General features: G+C 46.9%; 1 protein-coding gene across 2 annotated transcripts in view; it reads left to right on the top strand.

Annotated features, from left to right (window-relative positions):
- The window catches only part of Btbd16 (BTB domain containing 16), a 49556-nt gene that overhangs the window by 20058 nt on the left and 17265 nt on the right, over positions 1-12233 (top strand). For both annotated transcript variants that reach the window (XM_036171530.1, XM_036171614.1), the window contains exons 7-8: positions 1571-1640; positions 3284-3414. In XM_036171530.1, coding sequence (XP_036027423.1) covers positions 1571-1640; positions 3284-3414 — 201 coding nt within the window. The remainder of the gene's footprint in view (positions 1-1570; positions 1641-3283; positions 3415-12233) is intronic.

Genomic DNA, 12233 nt, shown 5'->3' on the forward strand with positions numbered 1-12233 from the left:
GCCCCCTGCTCACTGGCTACTCTGGCTTCAGTGATGGATATGTTTAGAATATGTGGGGCCAATGAGATGGCTCGGAGCAGAAAGATGCATGCCACCAAACCCAAGAACCTGAGTTTGATCCCTAGGAAGCCCCAAGATGGAAGGAAGAAACTAACTCCTGTAAGTTGTCCTCTGAATCCCACACACATGCCTTGGCTTTCCCACACCTGCACAGACATACACACACCTATACACACATACATACACCTATACACACATACACATACCTATACACACATACACACACCTATACACACATACACACACTTATACACACACACACACTTATACACACATGCTCATAAATGTAATCAATAAGTGCAAGAGTCACCACTTAGCCTTGAAGTGAATCTCAACTGATGTTGCCATGACCACAGGGTGCTAATGAGACAAATGATGCCCTGACAGCTCTATGTCAGCTTGCTCTCTGTGCCCTCTTTGGTAAGGTGAGCATGCCTCATGCCTGAACATGACCTATGACCTAACATCAGATAAGAAGGTTAAGTGACAGACACTTCTGAGATGCCACCTTCTATGTGGCACGTCACCCTTCTACAGCTCCCGACCTCCAGCTCACTTCGGTCACCCTTCCCTCTCTCTGCATGTCATCTCTGTCATCCTTGCTTTCCCTCCACCGTCTGCACACACTCTTGCCGCTGGCCTTCCCGAATGGTTTTTCTTCTCTCGGGATACTGGCCTCTCAATCCCCGCCCCAGACACTTCTTTGTCCTGCTGTTCCAGGTCCTAAATTCCACTCTCTTGGTTTCTGATTGCTGTTCAGATTTAAGCACAGTCAGATTCCTTCTTTTCTGCATTCCCATGGTACCTTTTGCTCTAGCCTTTTAGCCCAAGGGTGTCCAACCTTTTGACATTGAGACATGACGTCATCTACAAATGTGTTGGGCTGCAGTTTGGGTGTGTCTATCCTAACTCCTAACCAACTATAACAGCATGGTAATCTGTTCAAGTGTGTACTTAGCAGTGTGTGTCCTCCCATTGGCCATTAGTTTTGTTCCTTGCACATCAGAGTCCTGGGCCGGTGTCAGGCACATGGTATGTGATCAGTAAACAGAATTTTGATGAGGAATTGATCAGTGGAAACCAGGCCTAGTTATGAGAAAGCACTGAGCTATTCATCAGAAAGTTACTGTTGGAATTTGTTAGTGGACAGAAAGGAATAACATTTGAAGCCACCCAGCAGTGTGTCAGGAAGAAAAAAAAAAGCCTTGGGCAGGAGGCCACCCAGAGGCCATCTTGGCAGAGCTTCTCTGGCTCCAGGCCATGGTGCTGCTCTGCTGAAGAGGCTTCTCAGTTGCCCTCTGAAGAGTCTGAGCTCCTTCTGGCCTTACCTCCCTCTCTTAGCCCAGAGCTCTTATAACAGGCCTGCTGGTTTTGTTCAAGTTTCTAAAGTAAGGGCTCCCTTCCCAGTGAGAGGTCTCTGCCACCACCCCAGCGCTGAACAAAAGTCTCTGCCCCCACCTTCTCTGACAGCATGTGGGAGTCATCAGTATCAGCAGCTCTCTCTCCACAGGTGCGTCAACATGATGTTGTCCAGACTCACACCGTGCACCGTCAAGAACTTCTATTTGGCTGGCTGCAAGGTGAGACCAGCTGGGTGGAGTATGTGGGCCCTGGGGTGCCAGGGGTTCAAAAGCACCCAGCTCCTGGATGTCATCCACCGGGCCTAACTCCAATATGTCTACTCAAAAGCACCTACTCAAAAGTAGAAATACTTAACTTTAGAGTGTAAAAAAAAAAAAAAAAAAAGAAAGAAATTAAGTTTTTAAAGATGCATGAACAAGAAGATAGCCTGAAAAAGCTCAATCTTGGGTTTTGAGAACAGTTTCTAATGTGACTTTTCTCACCAAGGCAGCAAGTTCCTTCTGGAACATAGATGGGACCATGAGCTCTCATCCCAGCTGAGTCCAGTCAGTGTGTCAGTGTTGGGAACAGATGCAAACTGCTCATGGTACTGACTGCTGAAGGCCCGTGCTGATTCCCAAGCCTTACCTCCTAATTCTAACCCTGCCCTGAAGTTCCCACTCACTGACTAGCGGTACACTATGAGACTTCAGGGCAACAGTTCCCACAGAGCCAGCATGTCATGATACTATATCTAAGAAAGACCCTCAGTGTTTGTCAAAGAACCATCTGGCTCCCAGAGTCACTCCACGGGACTGGAAAGTCACTCTTGGTGACACCTTGCATTCTGGTTACCATTTCTCAGCAAGCCTTTAGTCCAGAAAAACTCATGTCCTCAGGACATGCAAGCTCTGCCCAGATCCTCTCAACCCATGTCCTCAGGACATGCAAGGTCTGCCAAGACCCTCTCAACCCATGTCCTCGGGACATGCAAGGTCTGCCCCCCAAGACCCTCTCAACCCATGTCCTCGGGACATGCAAGGACCTTTAGAACACACAAAGTCTACCAAGATCCTTTCAAGATCTCCCTGATTCTAGGAGTTGTTTTCATATTTCCCTCCCCCCCCCTAATTTTTTATTAGATCTTTGACAAATTTGTATAGTGTATTTTAATCATATTCAACCCATCCTCCATCTCCCCCCACCGCCCTTCCTTTCCCCTAACCACCACTATGTGTGTCCTCTGTTCGTTTGCTTACAACCCACGGAGTACAGTTTGTGCTATCCTGATGCTCTCAGAGCCTGTTGGATTACTAGGGGCCACGGATTTAAAAACACTCTCTCCAGCAGCTATCAGTGGCCACTAGCATCTTGGGTGGGACTGTGTGCCCACCTCCCCTGCAGTCCCTGTCCTTTAATTCTTTCTTCTAAAATGTATGTTGGAGCAGCCTCTGAGCTCCACATGGCTTATTCCTCCCCAGACTTGCAGTGGGTTATTGAAGGCAACCCAGGGCCTTCAGCTTACAAGCCTCTGCTCAGGTAGCCTGAACCGTAGCTGGACCAGTTTCTCTGTGATTGCAGAAAGAGAAGGCGCCTTGGAACCTCAGTTTCTCCATTGGTGACATGGGGAAAACTGGGAGCCGACCTCATAGGAGTGGTTTAAATCAGTGAGGTTCAATACTCTGTGAATACCCTCCACCCCTCCACCCCGCCACACTCCCAACCTTCCCCCACCCTACTCTCCACCCCTCACCCTTGTACTGACCCCAGGGTAGTTTGTATGAAAATTGGACACCTCTGCACGCAATGTCACTGCAAGCCAGCAGAGGGGGCTGAGAACCAGGCACTCTTTATCCAATCCTTTTCTATGTCGCCTCCTCAGTACATGGAAGAGCAGCTCATTGTCTCCTGCGAGAAGTGGCTGGCAATGAACTTGGTACCTCTGGTTGGGACACAGATCCACCTCCGGCACATCCCTCAGCATCTGCTGCACAAGGTGCTGAAGTCTCCCAGGTCAGAGCTGGTGTGCCTGCCTCCAGAGAGTGTGTGGGAAGAAATGGGGGCTGGGGGGGGGGAAGGATTTACGCCAGTGGCGGGCACACCTATATCCCTGCGGACTTGATCTTTAGTTCCCAATTCTCCACTCTCCTGGACAATTAGGACTTGGATGGGAGATAAAACTCGGGGTATCACATGTGGGGTCAGGTACTCTCTGTTCCTTCTAGGTAAGATATGCTGCTGTCAGCTGTCTCCTTACCTGCCGAGGCCAGAAAAGCAAAGAACTGTTGCTTAAGTCATTATTTTTAAAAAAAGAAGAAAAAAGTTTGACAATTTTTTTTTTACATTAATTATGGAAAACAGGGAAAGGCAGAAAAAGAGAAGAAAAATCTCTCATCCCAAACAAGATTTTATGTCTAGTCCATACTCCTTTACTGAATATTTCTAAACCTGGATATCCAACTGCCTGTTTGGCCTCTTTGTCAAAGGTAAATACCCCAACTTTCAGAGGCCCCAGCCCTTGCTGCACACCCATCTCCAGGCTCAATGTCCTCAGAACACAGTAGAACCTTGGAGTCCTCTGGACACCACTTCGACCTCACCTTGACCATGAGGCCAAGTCTGTTTCCAGACTGAGCACTCCAGTATGCCAGTGCCACCTCGAGGCCAGGCCTCCTCCATCATCGTGGCCCGTGGCAAGGCCCTCTAATGAGACACCTCTAATGTGGATCTTGCTCTGGCTTTGATCTCTACAAGTAAATCTGGTTTTACCATCTCCTGCTCTGACACACAGCCACACAGGAACCGTCCTCGGACTCTCTGCACAGGTGTAGCCACACTGTGCATGCTTCCTCCTGCCTGAAATCCCTGTCCTGTCCTGTCCAGCTCTGTCTCCTACTTTCTCTGGCTGTTGATGGAGCTATGGCCAGTCCTTGGCTTTTAGCCAATCCCTGATGCTTACCAACATTCACATCTTAGTAACTGGCCTTCAGTGTGTAGTTTCCTTCATCTCAGATTATTTCCTTATGTTATACTTCTAGAAATGAAATTGCCAAGATGACAGGACTGTTTTAAATTCCTCTTTTAAACATTTTACTTGAAAATTTCAAACTTCAGGAAAAAACAAGAATAGTGGGAAAAACATTGGCTCGTCAATTTTGGATGGTTTACCTCTGACTACAGCCATCTTAAGCTAAGCACAGCCCACGTTGTAGATGTGTTAGGATGCCTCTAATTTCCCTGACCTCACAGCCCAGCCACAGGGCCACCATAGGGTGTCCAGTGTTCACTGTTGTGATGTCTTGGCTGATAGGGCTGCCATACCAGGATGGTCGCCCAACATCATGAGAAAGGACCACACCACACTTATCACTCTTCGAGGAAAAGATCAAGCTTTGAACCTTGCCTTCTACTGAATGTGAATGGTTTTTACACCATCACAGAGCAGAAAAACTCAATCAAACCACAGTCCCTCCCAGGGACACCCTTTGCCCTGAGTTACCCACCCTAGTGTTCTGCCCTTGTGCCATTTGCCTCATTTTTGGCATATATGTGAATACACACACACACACACACACACACACACAGACACACACTCACACATACACACAGACACACACTCACACATACACGCACTCACACACACAGACACACACTCATGCACACATACACAAACACACACACACAGACACACATACTCTTACAGACACACACACTCACGTACACACACCTCTGAACTGGGGTAAGCTATGAACAAGTGCTCACCAAATGCTGTCAGAGATGGTTCCTAAGAAAGAGTTTTTTTTTTTTAAAAAAAGATTTCTCTTTTTATGTATTTTATAAATAGGGGTAATTTTGTCTGCATGTACATCTGCACACCAGCAGAGGGCATTGGACCCATGAGACTACAGTTATAGATGGTTGTGAGCCATCATGTGGTTGCTGGGAATTGAACTTAGGACCTCTGGAAGAGCAGCCAGCACTCTTAACCTCTGAGCCATCCCCCCAGCCTCAAGAAAGAGAATTTTTAAAAAATATGATGACAAGGCAGTTATCTTCAGGAAGCTTGCCATTGGCGTGATACTTGGATATCACTGACCCAGAAACATTATTTTCTCTCCCTCTGATTCAAAGTTTAGTTTAAGACCACATATTATACTCAGTTGTCAAGTGTGGTGGTTAATTTTTATTGTCAACTTGACATGACCTAGAGTCACCTGGGAACAGGGAACCTCAATTGAGGAACTGTACAGGATAAACTGGCCTATGGCCATGTCTGTGGCAAATGTCTTGATTGATGTGGGAGAGCCCAGCCCCTGTGGTACCATCCCTAGGCAAATGGACCTGGGCTGTATAAGAAAGCTAGCTGGGCATGAACCAGAGTGAGAGAGAGAGAGAGAGAGAGAGAGAGAGAGAGAGAGAGAGAGGATAAGCAGTGTTCCTCCATGGTTTCTGCTTCAGTTCATGCTTGAGTTCCTGTCTTCACTTGCCTCGCAGATGGACTGTGCCCTAGAAGTGTCATAACTGAAATAAGCCCTTTCCTTTCCTGAGTTGTTTTTGGTCACAGTGTTATATCACAGCATCAGAAGGCACCTAAACATCAAGTCTCTTTTTAGATGGCTCTTGGTGCTCATGGACATTTTCTAAAGACATGTTCCCTTTGGGTGACTTTCAAAGGTGGGAATCATATTCTACTTTAAAGAAATATTAGTGGTAAAATTAAAAAACCACAAATGTTTGTTGTGCTTATGTGGTAGAAAGTATCTTGATTTTTAGAAATTCTGTATAAAAGGGCCACAGAGATGGTGCCATGAGTAAAAATGCCTTTTGTACAACCATGAGGACTTGAGTTCAGATCCCAGCACCCCATAACAAACTGAGCATGGTCCCATGCATGCCCATGTCCCCAGTGTTGGGGAGTGGCAGAGATGGGGGGTTGCTATGGCTTGCTGGCTGCTAGGCTAGAAGAAAAATGTGAGCTTCAGTGTCAGGGAGAGACCCTGCCTCAAAGGGACAAGGTACATGTAAGGTATACAGCAATAGTAGAAGAGGACACCTGATTCCCTCAGTTGGAGTGTGTGTGTGTGTGTGTGTGTGTGTGTGTGTGTGTGTGTGTGTCCATGCTGGATCATTAACCTATTCCACAATTTAGATTTACTAAGTGACACCCAATGCCCTCAAATGAACAGAGGAAGGAGGGCAGCAAGGCAGAGTCCTGGTATTGAGGGACACCATTATCTAGGAAGATCCCAGAAGCCAGTTCAAGAGCAGCAGGGCACTGGTGGGCCCCAGACACTCTGCTCTGGTTCCCTATGTTTTTTTTATTCTTGTACCCACCACCCTCCACTCCACCCTCCAACAGAGCAAAGGGTCAGGAAATTGAAGAACATGTAAACATGGCGTCCTTAGACATTACATAACACCCATCCCTCCTTTGGAAAAGCTGAGCTGTCCCACAGTGGTAACATTTCACTGAAAAAGATGGAAAAAAAAATCTGACCACAGTGAGAACATCCGTGATGACCCAGGCCTGACAACATGCTCACCAGGCAGGAAAATAGTTCCAGAGCATTACGTGTCAAATGTCTAGACTCGTCAGCCTGGCAAACATGAGGTGGAAACTGGGTTTTGTCCTTCTGGCTCTGTGCAGGAGGCACCTGTGCAGCTAGGCCAGGGTTTCCTGCCTAAGGACCTACATCCTCAGTTCACACAGCCTGAAGTGGACAAAGACTCAGGCAACCCAGACTCCTCAATTCCTCTTAAGCTGAACTGGATCTTGAGTGGCCACTGGCTTCACAGCAGCTCCCATCTGCAATCCCATGCTGGGAGGGTAAGAGTCAGACAGATCCCAGGAGCCCAGTGGTCATCCGGCCTAGTTCAGTCAGTGAGCGCCAGGCCAGTGAGAGGCCCTCTCAGAAAATGAGGCAGAGAGTGATTGAGGAAAACACCTAATATCAATTTCTGGCCTCTACACACACATGCATATACATATAAAGGAAATAAAAAAAGAAATGTAACCAGACCAGAGGGTCTCTTTCAGGCATTCGTTGAGAAGGGTTGGCACCACCACTGTCCACATCTAATCATGAGGGAACACCTCCTCCAGTAACCAAACCCTTTCACCAAGTGCTCTACTGCATGCTTGCCCTTTCAGCACTCCCAACCTTCACTATAGAAGTCACTACCCCTTAGAGCAGACAGCTGATGAGGAGCTGGGCAGGGCCTCTGCGGGCTCCGGGGCCCACATCCTGCCTCCTATTCATCATGGAAGTGAGGCCTCTTAGAAAGAGGTAAACCAGGCCTGGGTTATGTGTCCTGAGAGGTTGTGTGAGCCCAGAGCAGGAAGCGCACTCAGCTGACCTGCCATCTACCCAACTGTCACTTTACCCCAGCCTGTGAGGAAGGCACAAGAATCAGGAGCCTTTCTCAGCAGAAGCCTCTACCACTGGGCTGTCCAGCATTTCCTCTCTAAAAGTCCCTTGACCTCATCTTTTTTTGGTTTTACTTTCCATTTTGCAAACTCTATACAAACATACACTGTTTCCCTGACCTCCTGGGCCTCTAGGCTTAATTTGTTTGCCTAGAATGTGGTTCTCAGTTCATGTTCCTTGTAGAGGTCACCACCAGGTGAGCCTTGTTCTCCAAACCCTAATTTATGAAAACCTCATTCCAAGTTCCTGGAAGCCCAAGGACAATCCAGTTCCCATCTACACAAAAGGGTACCCTACAACAGGAGGCCCATTTCCTCTGTTCCCATGATCCTCTGCTTCATCTCCATTGGTGGTATTGTGGTGAGCCTAGCCGCCTTCCAAGATGCCCTGCTTCCTATCTGTGGCCCAGGGAAGCTCAGAATCCTGGGAATTCCCTAAACAAAAGACACAGTGAGGTGACTTAGCAGGTAAAAAGTGTTCGCTGTGCAAGCCTGATGACCTGGGTTCCACCCCCAGAACCCAAGTAAAAAGCTGGATGTGGTAGTGCACATCTGTAAATCCCAGCACTCCTACTATGAGATGGGTGGTGGCGGGCTAAAAACTCAAGGGCTAGCCTTGGGTACAGGCTGCAGCAGCAACAAGGGAGCTATTGCCTTAGCAAGGTGGAAGGTGAGAGCTGAGCACCCATACCTGTTCTCTGGCTTCACATAGCTCGAACACGTGTGCACTTATACTCACATACCCCATGGAATGCGTGTGCGCGCGCGCACACACACACACACACACACACACACACACACACACACACATACACACACACACACTATTGTTTAAAGAAAAAATAAGACACCTGTCATCCTTGCCACACCTGTCCCACACTCTGACTGGGTGTGTGATGCTGAGCTGCCCCACATGGAATTTCTGAAGCTGGTCCTTCTCTGGCAAACAAGAACAATGCCTGCCAATTATTGAGCACTTGTCAAACACAGAACACTCTGAGTGGGTATCCAGAGGGCTCCTCCCCACAGCAACCTAATGTGCTGGGTCCTTTCATCTACAGTTTTCACCTGTGAGATGGAGAGCAAGGGAAATGAAGCGTTAGTCAAAGCTGTGTTTCCCCTCTGCTGCCCCACACAGCGGGTGAGATGGATTTGAACCCAGGTTAGAACTCCCTTTGAGCCATGGCTGTCCCCAGACTCTAATATACCTATGAAACCAGTTCTCTTACCAGTGGTCAAGATCAATAAGGATGCTGATCTTACTGTTTTTTACTAAAAACATTAAAATTTTGTATTATGTTTCGTAGCTGAAGTTTTTCTGTGTCCCAGTCAGCTGGTGGTTGGGACAAATCTTTCCCACTTGTGTCCCCCAAGTAAACACACAAGGGCTTATATTAATTATAACTGCTTGGCTATTTGCTAAGGCTTGTTACTGACTATACTTAAATTACTCTTACACTTAAATTAACCCATAATTCTTATCTATATTTAGCCATGTGTCTTGTACCTTTTCTCAGCTTTGCCTTGTCATCTTGCTTCCTTGTCTGTCTGGTGATCCCTTACTCAGCCTTCCTCTTCCCAGAATTCTCCTTGTCTGCTTATCCTGACTATACTTCCTAGCTGGCTATTGGCCAATCAGCATTTTATTTATCAACCAATCAGAGAAAACACATTCACAGCATATAGAATGATATCCCACAGCAATGTTTGTGTGTGTGTGTGTGTGTGTGTGTGTGTGTGTGTGTGTGTGTATGCACACACTCTTGTGCATGAGTATGTGCATGCACATGTATGTCCTGGCACATGTGTGGAAGTCAGGGGACAACCTGTGGGAATCAGTTTCCTTCTTCTACCATGGGTCCCAGGCATTGAATTTAGGTCATCAGGCTTGGTGACAAGCACCTTTACCTGCTCAGACATCTCTCTGGCCCATTTTACTGGACAAGTTTTTATACAGAAAACAATACACTCACTGATTTAAATAAATAAATAGTAACATTTTGTCATAAATTAAGAACTAAATTGCTGAGCAGTGGTGGTGCACACCTTTAATACCAGCACTTGAGAGGCAGAAGCAATCAGATCTCTAAGTTCAAATCTAGACTGGTCTACCGAGTGAGTCCAGGACAGCCAAAGTTACACAGAAAAACTTGGTCTTGAAAAACAAAAGTAAGAAAAGAAAGCAAGAAAAGATCAGGCCAGGAGTGCTGACACATACACCTGTAATCCCAGCTCAGTCGCAGAGACAGGCAGATCTCTGTGAGTTTGAAGCTAGCCTTGTCTACACAGTAAGCTCCAGGCCAGCCAAAACTATGTAGTGAGACCCTGTCTCAAAAAACCAAAACAGGGTCTGGGGAGATGGCTCAGCGGTTAAGAGCACTGACTCTTCTTCCAGAGGTCCTGAGTTCAATTCCCAGCAACCACATGGTGGCTCACAGCCATCCGTAATGAGATCTGGTGCCCTCTTCTGGCCTGCAAGCATACATGTAGGCAGAACACTGTACACATAATAAAAAAAATAAATCTTAAAAAAAAAAAAAAAAAACAAAGCAATCAGTAAGAACAGAATATTACCAACAAAGCAATTCACTTCTTTCCTCCAGTGCTAGACCATTCCTAAAAACAAGGGAATGGCTGATAGGCGCTTGTAGGAACCCCCAGTCATGTGTGTGAACTCTATCTGCATATTTGTACACCCACAAATAACAGATTATATTGCAAATCAGCATCCTTGTGGCGGTAGGGCGGTGCCATGACCTACTCACTGAGGCCAGGCTCTGTGCTCCTTTCAAACCCATGCTGATGTATTCAATCAGCTTTTCTAAGTCTGAGTTCTGTGCAGGACTCTACGGAACAAATCCACAGCCATCTCTTCTCACTCCTCTTCTAAAGGCCTTTTATTTAGCTTTTTTGCTATGACACACAGAGCAGTAATGGATGTCCTTGTTCATAGCCTGTTTACGTGGGCGTGGCTTTCTCCACAGTCAGTGTTCAGAAAGGAGGTTTATTGTTTATGCACAGCATTTTCCTTGAAAAATAGAATAAGAAGACAGTGTCTTGTGCATGATGACGATTTTCTCCTAAAGAACAAGTATCAGTATCAGTTACATCGAGGTGGCTGCAAGCAAAAACCAGAGAACATGCATAGTGCCATGTAGGAGACTGAGTTCCATCTGCACCGAGGTCTCCAAAGCTCTTGGATTAATTCAAAGTATGTGCCAATGTTCTCCTCGTGGCTACTTCCTGCAGGGGTTAATGCAGCCATGTCACATGCAGCTGACATTGAGACAGCATTGTCATCTACAATGTTCAAGTTCAAGGAGTGTGCAATGAAGTTACAAAAAAAAAAAAAAAGACAAAAACAAAATTTCACAATGCTTTCAATAAATTTATGATTTTTATATCAAGATGTATCTACCATTCTCCTGGGGTCCATGCGGCATGCAGGGCTGCAGCTCGGATATGCCTGGAAATGCTTTTAGAGACTGATGTTGTCCTAAATGCAAAGACCTCAACTTCAGCAAATGTCGTGATAAAAGCCAGGATCTGAGTGATGGAATCAGATCATCCCTCTAGTTACTCTGACATGGAAACTTTCTAGACTTGAAGGCCACATGTGTAGCATCTCCTCTAGAAGCCACACAGTCAGCTCCCCTGACCCAGCTGACTAAATTCTCGATGGGGACATGGCATCTGCCTCTAAGAAGCACTTTCCCTTTCCTGCCGTGCTGCTGTCGCCCAGACAGTGACCAACTTGGTTCTGTCTGGCCAGACTCAAGACAGTGCACCTGGAGGTGGCCTGGAGACAAATTCAAGGAATGAAGCAATTATACAGTGTCCAGAAATAGAGTGGGAGGTGGGAGGATTGCATTTGCATTGCTCTTTAGAGCCACGATTTGGCTCGGTTTCCACCTACGATGACCCTTGAGGTGAGGAGTGAAGAGGCTATGACACGTTTTACAGCCAGGAGCTGTGCCCAGGCTCTGACACCAGAAGAATCAGTGGGTTTAAGAAGAGCTGAAACAGTTCCTTTGCTAGTCGAACCAGCAGAAGCCTGAGGCCTTCGAGAGGGCTGCAGCGGCTTCGGATGTAGTAGGCTTTCGCTGTGTTGCCCTGGCTGTCCTGGAATTCACCATGTAACCCAGGATGGCCTCAAACTCACAGAGATCCACCTGCCTCTGCCTCCCAAGTGCTGAGATTAAAGGCGTGTGTCACCACCCCATGTGACATTGTGCATTCTTGCTGCCGTGGCCATGGGCTCTGGAGCCAGAAGCCATCACTGCCACTTTGAGAAAGACCTGCCATGGCTGAGCACATTGTCCTGTGCTGGGCATTGTCCTAAGTACTTTATCTGTGTGTGGTCAGCACAGTAATGGCCCCAAGGATGCCCATATAATCCCTAGAA

This window comes from Onychomys torridus, chromosome 1 (assembly GCF_903995425.1).
Source record: "Onychomys torridus chromosome 1, mOncTor1.1, whole genome shotgun sequence".
NCBI lineage: Eukaryota > Metazoa > Chordata > Mammalia > Rodentia > Cricetidae > Onychomys > Onychomys torridus.